Raw genomic sequence first — 17,280 nt, 5'->3', positions numbered from 1 at the left:
GTACGCAAATCAAGAGAGAGAATAAGAGCCCTACTGAATTTTGTCAATCAGGAGTCCATCAGCGTGTGGGATAATAAGATATTCACCATTAGTGTAAAAGGAATCTTGTCCAATGTGGGCAAATAAATATCATTGAAATACTTGATTATTATGCTGAAATAATGTTTTCCCTCTCTAGGAATTGTTGAATCCATACGTAACCAAGCATCTGGAGTTTTATCCACATGACCCATGTGGGGATCCAATTGATAGACTTTGTCAGAGCTTCAAGTGGAGAGAAGATCTACCGCGGGATGTTTGGGTACAGATGGTCTACAATGGACCAAAGCATTATTACATATATGAGCCCACACAGCTGAAATCTGGCGATGTTGTGATCCCCACTTATTTTTACAAGGCTAAGGGCAAATTATATGCAAAATGTTGCGTTCCTGAATATGAGCCCAATGAAACAGGAGAAGGATTTGATATCATTATTCCAGCAGATGTTAAATTTAATGACAGTGATAACCAGCGGGTTGTGGATATATTGGATTTTGACAAGGTCTATTCCAAAATATCTGAAATTTTTGCGGAAGATGGTAGAAAGTTGCCAATAAAATGTGGCAAGAATCTGTATGGTGAGTAAATCATTCACCATCACAAGCATGAGATGCCAATTTGAACCATTTTATCTATGACTGATTTCTATTTATAGAAGAAGACAATAGTGGTCAAAAATTACCAATTGATCTTCCCAACCCATGGAGGGAAAAGGCGGAAAATTGCATAATACGCCATGTACCAATTACCCTCTATGCAGATGACACCTCTGGTAATTGTTCAAAACAATGGAACAAACATATATCTTACTATTTCACTTTATCTGGCCTACCTCCACACTGGTCCAATCAGGAATACAATTGTAAATTTGTGGCAACCTCCAATGTGGCTAGTTGCTTGGAGTTAGCAGACCCAATCATTGAGGAAATTAAGTAAGTTTTTTTCACTATTAAAAGTTCTCATTGTACACAATTTTAAAATTAGGTCATTTAATTAATCTTCCTACCAGTGATATGAGTGTGAATGGGCATTTTGCTTATGATAGCCTACTGAATCAGAAGGTACTTATCATGAGTATTGTCTTAGTTGCTCTTGGAGATTCACCAATGCATGCTGAGATGACCAGCACACCAATGCCTGCAAATGCCAATAGCCCATGCCGTATGTGTCAACTGTCTGTGGCAAAGAAGGAGGACAAATCATTGGTGGCTTATGTGAAAGATTTTTTGGGATTGACCACAGGGGGTAATGTAGTAAGTAAATCAGCAAATGGAATTGCAGGATTTTTATTTTAAATCTGACTATTGATTTGCCTTCAAGCCCCCCCCTCCAAGGCAGTGGGAAGAGACAATCTCCAAAATGAAAAGGTTTTGGAAAGAATCCAAAACAGGGGCCAAGACTGAATATGACAGGAAAACCAAGGAAAATGGGCTCAAAGACAACATAAATTTAGAATTTGTTGAAAGGTACCACCAGAGGAATAAGCCAGGTCCAAAAGAAGAGATAGAAGCCATCGAAAAATCTTGTTCAGACCGGCTATTTAACCGTTTCTACACTTTGAAGGGTGAGTCCTACTGATCAAAATGTTATTTTCTTCACACTGATAAAATAAAATACAATTCATAAAAAGGTTTTGATGGGTGCAAAGATACACCAGTAGAGATCTTGCATGTATTGCAGCTAGGAATTATCTGATACCTTCTGCGTGACTTCATGGAAGGCCTTAGTGAGGGAGACAGAAGGACAGTAGAAGGAAATTGGCAGTCTTTCAACAAAGATGCACTCAATATTCCCTCCTTAAGAGCAGTTTTCATGGTCACCCACTACAAGAGTTTCATTGGAAAACACATGAAAATAGTTATTCAAGCCGCCCTGTTTGTATTCTTCCCATTCATGAACAGACAGCAGAGGGATCTATGGATGTCCATGTGTTACCTGTGTACATTTGTTTACCAAACAAAAATTGACAACATGGAAAAATACATTGAAGATCTTCAAAAACACATTGATATATTCTTGTGCCATGTGTTGAGCATGACTGCTCAGTGGGTCAATAAATCAAAATTCTATATGCTCCTCCATCTACCAGAATCAGTCAGGAGGTTTGGCCCGCCTAGCTTGTTTTCATCTGAAAAATTTGAATCTTACAATGGTATAATGAGAAATGCTTCAATTCATTCAAATAGGCAAGCCCCAGGGAGGGACATAGCAAACACTTTCTCCAATTATCAAGCAATGTGACTTATCTTATCCGGAGTTTTTCTCTACAATCACACAAAAAACTACCATTTCAGGCCTTCAAAACATGTCACAGATGTATTCAAATTCAACAAGGAAGTACAAAAACTCATGGGAATAGACTTCTCTGAACCAATAAGATATCCAATATTGTACAATGGTGTGGTTCCCCGAGAGAATGGAGTTACCCCACCAAACTTCCTGTTGGAAAATCACCCCTCAACAAAGTGGATATTGGTTCCAAGTATTAAAACAGATGAACATGATATAGTTCAGAAAGGAAGCTTTGTCTTGGTGAGTTTGAATTTTGTAGTATGAAGGTGTAAAACACATATTTACAAACCCAGCGCCACATGTAGATAGCTAGGCGCAAGATGTACCCAATTGTTGCATCTGTGGCATCAATTTGGCAAGCAGCACATTCATCCCAAACATTTTACATAGAACTAAAAGCTTACCAGTCTGTTGGGGTCAATGCATTTTATCAAATGCGGGAATACAGAGACACGAATACATTTATTTATGCAAGAGCTGAGGTGAGGGAACCAATATGAGTGTTGTTGCACCAGGAAAAATAAATTGTCACTGGACTACAGATGACATCAGCCTAATTCCACTGAGCTACCCACCAGTTGCACAGTTGGCCGCATGTACAGCCCCCTGTAGGAAACAAAGGGGCCATTGTAGCCTAGTTGTGGTAGTGCCAGAGCTGGAAGAAAGTGACAGCCATTGTTGCTTGATGTCACCTGATGTCTGGTGACAATTGATTTTTCCTGGTGTTGAAATCAAATATTGTACACAACTGACCAAACTATGTTTTCTCACAGAATGTAATTTGTTGCCTCAATTTACAACATAACTGCCATGATGCCCTGTGTCAGGTGACCCTTGAGAAATCAGCCAGAGTAGGTAGACAAGAAGGCCAGACCTCTAAATATGTTGTCAATCATCAGCACAGCTCAAATGACGGCTACATCCTCAATGCCTGCTCATTAAGATCAATAATGGAGCACAGGACTGAGTCCAGGTTGACATTTGCGCCTATCACATCCAAGGATTGGGAAGAAGCCACTATAAAAGGAATGGAAACATGGCTCCATAGACCACATCATCCAAATCCAACACCCAAAATAGCTGCCAAGAAAAAAAAGACCCCTAGCGTACCTCATCAAGTACCCCTGAAGCCCACCCAAATACCTGGCCAAAGTATTGTGACATCAAACCTAACTCATCAGTTCCCCAAGCCTCAGGAGAAAACATCATATTAATTACCGGCCACTCAAATCCATCAATTCAGTGTGGATCCTACTAAAGCACAAACAAAAATGAATCCAAATTATCCGCAACCCCAAGCTCCCCCCGCTGCACCCACAACAAGTAGGCATGACTCAAATTATCCAGGTAGTCATATGCATTATATCCCGCAGGGAAACTATTCACACAATGTGTCACTGTACCAGGACCCTGGCTCAACCCTGGCCCAAAGGAGAATGAGTCCAAGCGTTTCAAATGCACCCAGCTTGCCACTGTCCCAGGACCCTGGCTCAACCCAGGCCCAAAGAAGAATGGGTGCAAGAATGTCAAATGCACCCAGCTTACCACTGTACCAGGACCCTGGCTCAAACCTGGCCCAAAGAAGAATGAGCGCAAGCATGTCAAATGCACCAAGCTACAATGGATCACTTTATCCAAAAACTGATATGCAGTATAGCCCTTGTGGATCCCAGTATAACAATCAACTTTTCTACCAAGATCCTATAAAACCTCCAGCAAGCCCATACATATCACATCATCCATGTGATGATATGCAGTACATCCAATCAGGCCCAACGAAGCGAAGAAAAAGCATCTCTGATTCCGTCTCTATTGACCCCAGACTATCTGAGGCATCATCACAAACAAATCCATCTATTCCAAATGCAAGAAATAAGGTAGAGACCAAGACATTTGGACCTCCTCCTTATCCACCCACAAGGTGGCATGACTACATATGGAAATTACCTCTATCAATACAAGCATTTGTGGAGGAAATTTTTGATGTTAAAGGAGATGGACACTGCGGGTTCAGGGCAGTGGTATTCTGTCTGGAAAGAGGAGAAGGGGATTACATGAAGATACGGGAAGAGCTAATTCATGAATTGACACAAAGGCAAGCATTCTATAGAAAAGCAAACCCTTATTATACTGTTGAAGAGCATCTAAAAATGTTGGATGCACCATCCTCAGATCCATGTGGCCCAAAATATTGGATGGGAATGCCTGGGATGGGAAGGCTTATTGCCAATGCCTTTGTAAGAGCCGAAGCTCTTCACTGAGCTAAGGTGTTGGCACAGGGGAGACACCGGTCTCCTGGAGTTCTGATACCAACGTCGGCTTGATTGCAAAGGGGAATAGCTCAGGGGAGACAGTCAGAAGGGTCGGGGTCTCTCTGTACTACACATGATTATCAAGGAAAAGCGGGAAACAGAAAAGGGAAGAAGGCTCACCTAGCTCAGGGGAGACAGTCAGAAGGGTCGGGGTCTCTACTGAGCTAGGAGGGGGAGCGGGGATCTTGAGACTATATGTGGTTGGCTTGGGTCCTTGTGAATGGTTTGTGAAATCCACGGCGCCCGCGGCGCGGGGGTTTTACAGTCTCCCCCTCTATAATGAGAAGGAAGAAGGGGGAAAATTGAGAGAATAGGCTGGGTAGGCGGGGCGGAGTGGAGGCATGGGTCAGAGTGCAGGAAGTTGCTGTGCGAAAATGGGGGGGGGGGGGGGCGGGAAGCTCAATGAAAGGTCGTGTCTCGGTGTCAGTGCCGGCAGCCTGTGGTTGATTTGCGGAGATTAGAGTCAACGGGGTTGTCTGTTCCGCAGGAGGGCACAGAACAGCGCAGGCGAAAAAAATTGGGGTTGTGGTGTGGAGCTGAATGTGTAACGTGTGTGGCGTCTTGAACAGGGGAGTCGGGATCCTGGGGGCGAAGCTTTTTGCGGTGTTAAGCTTGATCCTCCGAGCTGTGCAAACCGGACCCCGTAAGCATCTACCAGCATGGAACTGATGTAAGGTCCTCTGGCAGTGGGAGTGAGGGAGCACGTACCCCTCAGTGTCTGAGGGGAACTCGCCCTCCACCCCATCGAGAATTGTCGCCCTGAAGTTTGGGAAAGAGTCCACTAGATCTTCCCCATTCTCGAAGATCAGGCGCTCCATTGCCAGGACTTCGGCCACCGATCCCGGGGTCTGGGCTGTCGCTGCCGCGGTCGAAGCTCTGGCGTCTGTCTCATCGGCCAGGGAGGCTTCAATGTCGGTCAGTGTCGAGATGGCTGCCGCATGATATTTGTCAAAGTCGAACTCTTCGTCAAGTATGGCAGGTGTCTCAACCGGGGTGTTCGCGTCCTCGGCGACGCCGGCCACTCCAGCCGGTCGGCCTGTTGGTCTGCCTGGTTGCAGTGCTCCAGGTTTTGATCCGGCGGCTTGGGCTTTGGTCCAAGCCCTGGGGGCTATGTAGTCCGCCGGCTTGGGGGGGACGATGAAGTTCAGGGGAATTTCCACAGGGCCGCGGTAGACTGGTCCTGGGCACGTACCTGCGGCATACCCACAGTACTGCTTTCAGTGGTGACACTTGCCGATGGAGTCCAGATACGAGTGGATACGCCAGATGTATTCCTCGCGCGGGACGTTGTTGGTGTTCGAGGAGTGTTGGGGTGTTGCGGCGGGTACGCCTACCCGAGGTCGGGTCGTTTTCTTAGGCAGAGCGTTGTAGCAGTTCCCGGTCCTTCGGACAAATTCCTTGAACTGGAATTCTGACCGCTTCAGAAGGTCGAGTTTATTGACTTTGTGCTCCAGTTCTGGGGGAAGACCAAAAGTCATCCCCTCTGCCAGTTTGTAGTCGGTCAACGATTCACCGTCAAAATTGACCATCCTCTGCAGGGTTCGGGCGCGAGTCGTGTATTGTGTGAACGTTTCGGACTCTCCCATTTTGAGGTATCTGATCTGCCTGTCCAGGGAGGTGAGCCATTGCGAAGGGAGGGCGGCATCAAACAGCTCTTCTTTGGCCACTGTCCAGGATCTCCCCAATAACGATGACGCTTGTGACTGGTAGAACAAAAGTAGGTTGGTCTCTGAGATCAACCGGCCAACAATAAGGATTTTATCCTTATCTTTTGTGATCTCCTTTGCCGTGAAGAAGATCTCTACTCCGTTGATCCACAGCAAGAACGGCTCAATTTCCATGTATGGCCCTGTGTATTTTGGGGCGTCCGACGTGTTCAGCTTGCGGTGATCTACTTGATTGCTTGGATGGGCGGTGGGTTGGCTAGAGTGGGCTCGATTCTCGAGTAATGTTGCAAGCGCATCCTCCAGACGAGCTACTCGACCCGCGTTGGATTCTTCGGCCCGAGTCAACCGGGCTGCATACTCCATCCGATCAGCGTGGGCTTGCGAGACGCTGACCTGTTGTGAGGACATAAGCATTTTCATGCAGTCTCTTGTTGACAGGCTGTTGCTTGCTGCCGGCGGTGGGGGCGGGTCGTTTGGCGTGGGGAACAGACCGGGCCTCGTGTGGTTGTCTGTCTCTGGGGGCTTTGCGTCCGTCGCAGGGTTGATAATATGGGGGTTCAGTGGCGGGTCCATCTCGTCCACAGTGCCGCCCGGCACTTTCTGGTCTTTGGGAAGTCCTGGGGCAGATGGATGGTCGTCGGGGAGTTCTGGGGCAGCTGGAGTAGAGGGGTATGGCGCGTGGGACAAATGAAGACCTGACGGGAGAGCCGCTGGTGCCGAGCCTACAAAGATGCCGTCGGTCGCTTGGTGTCCGGGGGGGTCAAACTCAGTAGCACTGCTGGTTGAGTTTGCGGGTGGGGGATCGTTTGTGGAGAGGGTTTGTTGGGACGCCGCCGCGAGTTGTTGCGCTCAACGCTGTTCTGCCCTTGCCCGGCGCAGAATCTCTTCCGGATCCGTAATTGGGATGAGCTGGTCGGACGATATGGTCCGTTGTGTGGACATGAACCGGGTCGTGGCAATCGAGAGGAGAAAGAATAGGGGATTGGTTGGTGGGGTGGTTTGTTGAGTTCGGTAGAAGTGAGGAGGGGTAGTTTGAGAAGTCTGCGCAAAGGAGTAGTCCGATCCAGCTTTAGTCAAGCTGGTCCAATGCGATCGAGTCCAGTTGAGTTCGGTGGGAGTGGGGGGGGCAGTTCGAGAAGTCCACGCAACGGAGTAGTCTGATCCAGCTATAGTCGAGCTGGTCTGAAGCAATCAAGTCCGTAGAAGTCCGTAGGGAGTCCAAAAAAAAAATCCTTCAGTCGGGATCAGAAAAAAAAAGTGTAAGAGCCAAAGCTCTTCACTGAGCTAAGGCGTTGGCACAGGGGAGACACCGGTCTCCTGGAGTTCTGATACCAACGTCGGCTTGATTGCAAAGGGGACTAGCTCAGGGGAGACAGTCAGAAGGGTCGGGGTCTCTCTGTACTACAGATGATTATCAAGGAAAAGCGGGAAACAGAAAAGGGAAGAAGGCTCACCTAGCTCAGGGGAGACAGTCAGAAGGGTCGGGGTCTCTACTGAGCTAGGAGGGGGAGTGGGGATCTTGAGACTATATGTGGTTGGCTTGGGTCCTTATGAATGGTTTGTGAAATCCACGGCCCCCGCGGCGCGGGGGTTTTACAGCCTTTCAGAGATCAGTATTTTTTTACTCCATACATGAGTGCCAATCTTTTTTCCCAGACTTTGTTGGTCCAAATGACAACCCGCCTATTACTTTTGCATTCATTGCATCAAAGCAACATTTTGTTGCTTTGACAATCAAGTTATATGTTACTGAATTCCCAGTTCCCAAACCAGTTGGATTTGTGGGAGAGTCATTTTCCCAACATCATATGGCCTGGCGGTACAAGTATCAAAAGTGCATCAACCTTTATGAAATAACCAAGGATTAGAAAGAATATGCAAAAATCACAGGCCGAGTACTGTAAAAAGAATATCATTGTGTAAAAGCAAGAGATGAGGTGTTGAAAAAAATAAAGGTTGGATTTTACCGCTGTATGGTACTTCTTACCGCATGGGACATGCCTTGCAATCAAATTGTTTAGGATTTACACATTGTTCTTATTAAAACTTTATATTGCTTTTTGTTTTCAATGTGCGTAGCTTTAGCGCAGATGCGCGCAATTGCGCTAACGCTACGCTAAAAAAATAGCGCATTTGCGCTGTGCTACGCTACACTACGGTTGATAGAAGGTGTGCCTGATGTGCAATACCTCCTTGGAGCTTATAATGTTTTCTAGAGAGTTTATTCTTATGGAAGTAAAAATTTTGGGGCCTTTTGGAGCACCATAGATGAGGTTTTGGGGGTTTGCCTTAGTAGGAAATCCGCCAAATCCGCCCCCCGGCTACACAGGGTCTCTCTGAGGAGGGCTAATGCCGTGAAGCTTAAAATATGTTTTAAAGAGTGTATTCTTATAGCAGAAAAAAATTGGGGCTGTTTGGAGCACCGTAGACAAGGTTTTGGGGGTTTGCCTTAGTAGGAAATCCGCCAAATCCGCCCCCAGGCTACACAGGGTCTCCCTGAGGAGGGCTCATGCCGCAAAACTCACAATATTATCTAAAGATTGTATTTAGAATGCTGTAAAACTTTTAGGGTGTTTCGGTACAACAGTGACAAGATAATTTTTTTTTTGTATATTCCGTCATTTTTTGTTAAATTAAGGTATTGACTCCCATTCTCAAGAGGGGAAATAATCAATCGACTCACAAAATGATTTCAGGGCCGCGCAACGTCTCGAGGACCCAGGGAGGACGTCCCGAGACGGTCCGCGCAACGTAAACGACTTTTGGGAGTCGATTTATTAATTCTTGGGAGTTGATTTTGCAACTCCCTATCTATATGTGCATGTTTGGCTGTTTTTTTTTTCTGAGGTGCGGTGTGCGGTGTGTTGGGCTTAAGAGGGGAAGAGGAACCGGAAACACCCATGGATCGCACGATGGCGATGGGGGTTTTCCCATCGGCTCCACCAGGGATCCGTGGATTCCTCGTGTTTCTTCTCAAGGGAGCGACGAGGAATTCACGAGAAACACAGATGCTGTGTTCTTGTCGGCACCACCGTGAATTCAAAGGGTGCCGTGGATTCCTCGTCGACGGAAACGACGAGGAAATCATGTGGAACACTCTCGCTGTGTTCCTGTCGGCTCCACGGGGATCTCACCTGTTTCCCCATCGGAATGACGAGGAGATCCCCGGCGGGTGGAGACGACTGGGTATCCCGGCGTGTCCACCCATATTCGACGTGAAGGTGATACTGACGGGGGGCGAGGTGAATTCCGCGTGGGTTTCACCAATCCGGTGTCACCCGTCGTATCCACGAACCGCCTCGCCAGGAAGTACCCCCGGCGTGTAGGGCCCCGATTTAGGGCCCGCGGTGGAAATGCTCTAAGTTCGAACCCCCAGACCGACACCCGGGTTACAGCCTTGACAACAACTTCGCAGTTTACACAGCATGGCTGTCTAAAATTGTTTGGCAGGTTTTTGTACTGGGAGAGATGGTAGATATGACTAGCTCATCTATATTGCTACAAGCTTTCAAACAGGCTGCAAAGAGCCAATGATTGGACAAGCCACATGTTGGATATATTTGTGATCTGGTATGGTTGTTGGCAATGGAATCAGAACAGGAAATGGTAAGAAAGGAACTGAGCCGTTGAATGGGAGCGTTTGTAAACAGCGGCCAGGTGCAGTATTGGGCTCAAGCGAGTATTTGTTTCTCCAAAACGTGGAAAATCTCTGTATGGGATAGGCAGAGGGAGCCGATCAGATTTTTCTAATAGCGGGGTTTTTTTTTTTTTTCTGTTTGACCTTTTGTGTTCCCAGATTTTTCTGAAAGACGCCAGACCGCTGTGATTCTTGTGTGAATTTTTTGTGTGGGCTTTTTGTGTGAATTTTTTATGTGAATTTTTTGTGGGTTTGCAAATTTGGACGAGTAAATGAAAAAAGATGTTACTTGGTGAGGCTTCCAGTTGCTTTAAGCTGCGTAAGTGGTGGAGGCGATCGTTCCACCACGGCCAGTCCAGTTGACTGAGAAGGTTTGTACAATAATGAGCAGATAAGTAATTCCGCACCAAACAAGCTAGCTAGCAAAAAGACAAAATACGGACCATGAACGTCTTGGCCTTCAGGGTAGGTTTCGGAAGCGTGCTCGGGGAGTATTCGGAATGTGTGCGCCCCAAAGTAATCTCTTTGAGCTTGTAATAAACTGGCCGGAAGGTTGGCAGTTCTGTATCCGTCGAAGAACGCTAGAGCGGTCGAGAATGCAGGAGTTGGGATGCCCCATAATGAGGTTTGAGCAATGATTCGTCGCCATCCAGGCTGGGACTTGTGGATAGCTTGGTTGAAGAAGTCGTTGAATAGCAGGTTTTGAAGGTCTGGTTCAGCTCGGAAGGCCTTGGTGATCTATCAGCAAGGCAGTGATTGCAGTCAGTATTCGAACATCATATTCTTTTGGCCAGACAGTCAAGTTACTTACTTCGCCCAGGAAGACGGATCGGATAATACAGCCACCACGCCACATGAGTGCAATCGATGGGCTGGAAAATACGGGCCATAAATCAGCAAGAAACGTCAAGAATTGTCTGTGGAAAGTAAATTCAAACTTACTAATTCAGAGTCCAGCCGTATTCTTTGGCGGCTTCTCTCATCAACATGAAGCCTTGCGCATAGGATATCAACTTGCTTGCGTACATCGCTTGCTCGAGATCGTCGATGAATTGCTTCTTGTCACCCTTGAAGGCTTCGATCTGAGGGCCACCGAGCACTTTGCTAGCCTTCACTCGCTCTTCCTTGATCCCTGACAAGCACCGTGCAAAGACCGCCTCGCCGATCAAAGTAACCGGCATCCCGAGATCGAGTGCGTTGATGGCGGTCCATTTTCCAGTGCCCTTCTGGCCAGCTTTGTCTAAGATTTTGGTGACAAGTGGAGTGCCGTCGGTATCATCGAACTTGAGAATATCCCGGGTGATTTCCATCAAGAACGAATCCAGAACGCCCTTGTTCCAGGTGGCAAAGATGTCACCGATTTCGCCTTCACTGAGTCCGAGTCCGCGCTTCAAGATATCGTAGGCCTCGCAAATCAGCTGCATATCGCCGTACTGGATGAATCACAATTGGATGCAATCAGCGAAACAACTCCGGTGTGATGGCTTGAAAAAGGATGACTATGGGGCGTACTTCAATGCCGTTGTGGACCATTTTAACGTAGTGCCCTGAGCCCCCTTGACCAACCCAATCACAACAGGGCTCACCTTCCGATTGCGCCGCGGTCTTCTGGAAGATTTCCTTGATGTGAGGCCAAGCAGCATCTGAGCCTCCAGGCACTTTGGAGATGCAGGATAGTTAGGCTGAGACAGGTGCAACCGGGGTAAGTCAATGGAGGAAGCGAGAGATCTGGACAAACTGAGTGATGGGCCGTATCTTGCCCCTTCCTCTCCACCGGATACACCCGAGCCGACAAACAAGAGCCCTTTCGCCTCGAGCTCCTTGCATCTTCGGTTGGTGTCCGGAAAATGAGAGTTACCACCATCGATAATGATATCACCTTTCTCCAGGTGGGGTTCAAGTTGCTGAATAAATGCGTCGACGGCATCACCAGCCTTGACGAGAAGGATGATCCTTCTAGGAGTCTTGAGATTTTCGCAAAGCTCTGCAACCGAATGAGCTCCGATGACGTTCGATCCCTTGGCTTGGTTCTCCAGAAACTCGTCCACTTTAGAGACTGTCCGGTTGTATGCGACGACGGTGAAGCCCTTGTCATTCTGAAGGAAGGAAGGGGCGTGAGCGGGTAAGCTACAGCCGAAACTGCATAGAGAGCGCATTGCGCACCATGTTCATGATCAAGTTGCAGCCTATTTGTAAGTCGTCATAATTCAATCAGCATGTAATTCTGTCATTCGACGTTTCCTTCGTCTTGGGAGAAATTATTGCAACTAGGAATGCGAGGTGGAAGACACTTACCCATCACGCTAAAGACCAAACAATGCATGTAAGATTAATTGGAATTGTCAGCAAAGCCATAGAGAGCATCAAACCTTCGAAGCGGTATGCTCGAACTTACGCCAAGCCGATGAGGCCGATATCACCTTTGGGAGCAGACCTGGAAAAAGTAAGAAAACCGGAGATAAGCCATGGAGTCTAGTCACTAGGGAAGAGCCTTCACAGCTTTGTAGAGCCAAAAGTGTAGTACTGACATTTTCTTATTGTGATTGGATGGTTTTGAGGAGTGATCGAGGTGGTGGTTCAGTTGTCCGATTCGATCCCTGACGTGTGCCCCACTGCGACAAGTCCCTCACAGCCCGTCCCCCGCAGGGAGGGGACTTGCATCAAAATATACGGTACAAGGCTATGACATTCAAACCTCCTGATCCTTCTTAGCCTCCTAGGTAAATACGTATTATTCTTGAGCTTGAAGTGGCAAATTGGAGTCCAGCTTTCCTAACTCAGCGATCGATCTGAAATCGTGAGCTACCCTGTTCTATCGATTCTCAGTTAAGTTTGAACGTCCCATGAAAGCCAAAACTCCAGGACGTTTGTGCGTTTGTCGACACTTGATAGCAGGATCCTCCAGCATCAACAACCTTTCTTCTCGGTAAACACCCCAGCAAGCCATAGTGCAAAAACATTGTGGAAAGGGTCCAGGGAGCTGATTATCATGTCAATGCTTTTTGACGTTGCCAAAGGCTAACTTGAAAAAGAAATGATCTAGATGCACTCTTGGCATTCTTCTCATAATGAACCGCTTATTCACAACTGTCTATGGAAAGAAATGGAAATAGATAAATAAAAACGTAACAATATCAAGCTTCTATGAGGAAAAAAGTGGGAGAGAGGCAGGAAGAGAAGAAAAATAATAACAAATTGAAGGTCTGTCTGAGTTGCGAGTGAGGAATTATTGGACGTGGTTTCTGTTTTCTGACGATTTTGCAATGCTAAGCATCATACCTCCAAAGCCCACAATTCTTTGGTGTCGTCTGCCATAATCTGATGGTACCTAAGAAAACAAATCACATGAGAATGTAAGAAAAGAAAGCTCAAAGCACAGAAGAGAGGACATGAAATGAGGTTTGATTATAATTTTGGCATAAATTAAAAAAGCAGCTGACCATCTTCAGAGCCTGAAGCGTATAGCTCTCCATCAGGTGAAAAAGCAATGGAATGCACTGGACCCTGATGCCCTGCGAAAATGTTGATAAATCAGCGTGTTGACCAAGGTCTCGTTATGGATAACAGAAGGTTTGAAGGAGTACGGACCTTTGTTTTCTTCTTTCATTTCACCAGAAATTGTGTCATGAACTCGAACCCAACCGTCGTTGGAGCTACCAGTAACCAATCGATCCCGAGTCCGAGGTGCGAGGGAGCAAGACGAAATGGGATAAGTGAGCACACGTTGGAAGATGATCTCTCGAGTATCGGTCTCTAAGAACATGGCCTTCTTGCCGGATCCGACGGAGAGCCAGTCGCTTCCAAACCTTCTTTCAACGCTCAACAGGCCGTCTGGGAACTCCAACTCAGAAACGACCCCCCACCCTGCCGTGCATCCCACCAGCGTATCCGCTGATCGTCGCCCGCACTGATGATCAATCGATGTGGCTCGTCCCAAATCACACTCTTGATCATCCCCTCGTGTGCCGTCTTTGATCCAGGCGGAATGGATTCATCTGGTTGATCATCCGGTCGTCAAAGGTCGTATCGTCGTAGCTTCTTCTCCATGCCACCCGTGAAGATATGCGAGCCACTCGGACTAATATCAACTGCCCTGACGATGTGATCATGCAGAAAAGTATGCACTACATCCCCGCTGGTCTGAACGTATCCCACACCTTGCTGAGAGAGAATGCCACGTTTATTTAATAAATGGATTGATACTTTTTTTTGTTGAAAGATATGATAGCTAGGCAGAGATCTGAAAAAACTTACGCAGAAAGGTCAGCTGAACCCGTGACTGCCAAACTGGCATCATGATTTGATTTAGCAGACCAAACGGCATCCTTATGGCCTGAAAGAGAAAAAATGGATTGAAAAAAGGAAGACATGACAATTAGCTCAGATCAAATTACGAGGGAATCGTTTGAAAGGGTTGAGAAAAAGTGTGATCTGCTTACCCAGAAAAGTTCCAACCCAATCACCCATCCAGTCTCGTAACATAGGTTTACCATCTTTGCAGGCAGAAATAATCATGTATTGTCCATCCGGTTGTAGACTCAAGAATGATATTGAAGGGATCGGTCGTGTGTGTCCCGAACAAACCAGACTACATTTTAACAACCCCGCCGAAAGAATAAACCCCAACCCCCATAACAGATAAAAACAAAATATACGAGTCAGTTAAACACCCAAAACAGTCCAGATGATCGAGATTCGCTTGATTGGGTCGAAGCGTATGCGATAGGCTAAAATCTTTAAGACTCACGGTGAAGACTGAAACGCAAGATTAAAAAGGGTATAATCAGTGTTCAGTTTTTTTTTTGTGATATGCCTAATCAAAAAAGGATGAAGAGAAGTTGAGACATTCCTTTGGAACCTGATTCCGTGTATGTACAGCGGCGCAGCCGGGGGACGCGGGGTCCCTTCGGGACCCCCGTTCGAGAGGCTTAGTTAAGCTAGGCCGGATCCCGATCGCCAAAAGCAACCGATTCACGGCACACAAGAATACGGAGAATCAACGAACGAGATGCTCGGTTTTTATATCTTTTTCTTGGTCGCCTCGGCCCAGTTCGTGCAGTGGATCGGGAAGACTAAGCTGATCGATTGGGTAGGTATGCCTCTCTTTTTCTCTGTGTATGTACCCCCTCACCCCCATATCTGTTGATCCAGCCTCTGGGAGAACGAGAAAAAAAAAGCTGACGGATTGGTGTGTGTTTGCTCGTATAGGCCCATAACCTATACCTCTGGATCACCGGCTCGTCTCTGCTCAAGGATCAGAGGAAACTCCGGACGCAAATCTTGAAGACCAAGGTCGAGTTCCAGGCGACTTCTTCGCAGGACCAGTTCGCCAAATGGGCCCGTCTACGCCGAAAGATCGACAAAGATCTTGTCGACTTCGAAGTTCTCAGTGAGCTCCTCCCCCATTGCAAACATATCTACAATTTTCCTTACTTGTACTGACTCTTGCTTGGATGCGGCTGATCTTTAGATAAAGAGATCTCTTCAGCCAAAACCCAATTCGCAGCGCTCTTCTCCAGCCTCTTGTGGACGTTCACGAGCGGTTTCCAGTTCGCACTGATCTCATGGTACCGTCGCTCGCCGGTCTTCTTCCTACCTCAGGACTGGTTCCCGGCACCGATTGTCTGGATCCTCAGCTTTCCTTCTGCACCTTATGGTAACCTCTCCTCCTCATTCCCCCCCGTCATTTTGCGCTTATCCTCTTACTGATCTGACGTCCACTTGGCTCCGGGATTCTTCTCAGGTGCTGTCTCGACCACCGCTTGGACGATTGTCTGTAAACGTGCACTTGCTCTCAGTGGAGGTATTCTAATTGACACCTTTGGTATGGTAAGGCAAGTTTGAGACCCTTGTTTGCAACTTTAATCATCGGATCAAACATGTGACGAAGGACAGCAAATTTGGGTCCCTTCTTCCTTGCCTCCAAAAAGCTAATAAGCCTGGTGTATTCGTACAACGCCATCGAGGAGGAAGGACAATCCCCTTCCACACGCAATGTTATTGCCAGGAACTCCCATCAGATTAAGTTTCGTTGAGCTTATATATAGATCATCATTGACGGGAAAGATGTAAAGGAGGGAGCTCCCATACCTCTAAGATTTGGTTGAGGGAGTTCAAGTCTTCCCATTCTTTGTTTGCGACTTCGTAACCTTTGAAGTATGTAATGACCTGCAGCCAACTTTCCGGCTTACTTGTCGGACTCGTAATTGAGGAGTTGGATGATCACCTTTTGGGCAGCGTAAGCCTGAGACCAACTGTTGTATGCCGCACTCCAGCGGATTTCATATTCAGGGATCAATTGTGGACCCTTGTGGTGCATCATCCAGCAAGATGTTTGATTCTGGCCTGTTTGGCTTTGAGCTTAACAACGCCTCCCAGTGAGGCAGCCCGGCAGGGTCTATGTCTCACAGAGAGGCTTACCTGCAAAAACCTGTATCTGGCCTGAAAGCAACGGTGGGCCAGCTACGCTAACCGTAGCGTTAGCGTGGCGTAGCGTAGCGGAATTCCGCTAAATTTTAGCGTAGCGTTAGCGGAATTGCGCCTTTCTGCGCTAACGCTACGCGCAAAGGGTGCGCAGCTAATTTAGCTGTTAGCGTAGCGTTAGCGCAGATGCGCGCAATTGCGCTAACGCTACACACGCAGGGCGCAAAAGATCGCACGCTACGGTGCGCCACAGTGCTTTTAGCTGAAAAAAAGGCCTTTTTTTTCCGCTAAAAGCGCTGTAGCGCAGCGCAGCGCAGCGTAGTGACTGTAGCGGCGCGCTAACACTAACAGACAATTGCGCGCTGTTAGCGCCGCTGAAACGTAGCGCAGCGTAGCGGCGCTAACAGCGCGCTAACGCTACTCAAAATGGGCGGGTGCTTTTTGCCGCTACGCTAACACTAAGTGGCCCTGTAGCGTAGTGTAGCGTAGCGGCCCACCGTTGCTGAAAGCCCCAGGAAAATCAGCCTGTATCAGACTTTTTTCACTTTTTTTCTTTTTTGTAAATCAACTGTCAGCCTACTGAGATTGCCCCTTGGGACTTAGAGCATTCACATTGGTTGGGTTAATTTGCTGGGTTAAACTTAAGGCAAGTTAACCCAACCAAGCCTGGTTGGCCACCCGCGTTGGTAACAAACAAAAGGTTTGATTTCAGGTTAGCAGTCCCTAAATTTAGTGACTGCTAACCTGAAATCAAACCTCCGGCAGGACAATAGCCCTCTTGGGTTTTTTAACCCAGAAGTTAACCTAGACAAATGTGCTTGACGCTATTAGGTTAGCTAACCTATACTTCTAACCCAACTTTTAACGGAACTAACACAAATGGTCTTAAAGAGTGCTCGTGAGTGCG

At 47.2% G+C, this 17,280-nt stretch overlaps 4 protein-coding genes across 4 annotated transcripts; 1 reads left to right on the top strand and 3 right to left on the bottom strand.

The window, feature by feature from the left end:
- Positions 1-10,260: 10,260 nt before the first annotated feature.
- On the bottom strand, positions 10,261-12,122 carry PtA15_9A595 (uncharacterized protein; the record flags this gene model as incomplete). Its single annotated transcript, XM_053172820.1, has 7 exons — positions 10,261-10,313; positions 10,394-10,688; positions 10,762-10,822; positions 10,893-11,383; positions 11,463-11,608; positions 11,689-12,046; positions 12,114-12,122. 7 exons carry the CDS (start codon positions 12,120-12,122, stop codon positions 10,261-10,263), a joined length of 1,413 nt encoding a protein of 470 aa, XP_053024023.1.
- Positions 12,123-13,216: 1,094 nt separating this feature from the next.
- PtA15_9A594 (uncharacterized protein) lies at positions 13,217-13,904 on the bottom strand (the record flags this gene model as incomplete). The annotated part of the gene is made up of 4 exons (XM_053172819.1): positions 13,217-13,278; positions 13,391-13,462; positions 13,539-13,781; positions 13,859-13,904. 4 exons carry the CDS (start codon positions 13,902-13,904, stop codon positions 13,217-13,219), a joined length of 423 nt encoding a protein of 140 aa, XP_053024022.1.
- A 170-nt stretch (positions 13,905-14,074) lies between these two features.
- Positions 14,075-14,465, bottom strand: PtA15_9A593 (uncharacterized protein; the record flags this gene model as incomplete). The annotated part of the gene is made up of 3 exons (XM_053172818.1): positions 14,075-14,111; positions 14,205-14,283; positions 14,345-14,465. The coding sequence occupies 3 exons, from the start codon at positions 14,463-14,465 to the stop codon at positions 14,075-14,077; spliced, it is 237 nt and encodes a 78-aa protein (XP_053024021.1).
- A 493-nt stretch (positions 14,466-14,958) lies between these two features.
- PtA15_9A592 (uncharacterized protein) lies at positions 14,959-15,975 on the top strand (the record flags this gene model as incomplete). The annotated part of the gene is made up of 5 exons (XM_053172817.1): positions 14,959-15,039; positions 15,159-15,339; positions 15,421-15,606; positions 15,694-15,774; positions 15,971-15,975. 5 exons carry the CDS (start codon positions 14,959-14,961, stop codon positions 15,973-15,975), a joined length of 534 nt encoding a protein of 177 aa, XP_053024020.1.
- Positions 15,976-17,280: the final 1,305 nt, after the last annotated feature.

This window comes from Puccinia triticina, chromosome 9A, assembly GCF_026914185.1.
Source record: "Puccinia triticina chromosome 9A, complete sequence".
Taxonomy (NCBI): domain Eukaryota; kingdom Fungi; phylum Basidiomycota; class Pucciniomycetes; order Pucciniales; family Pucciniaceae; genus Puccinia; species Puccinia triticina.
Note: the sequence above shows the minus strand (reverse complement) of the source record. Positions and strands in the feature narration are given on the sequence as shown.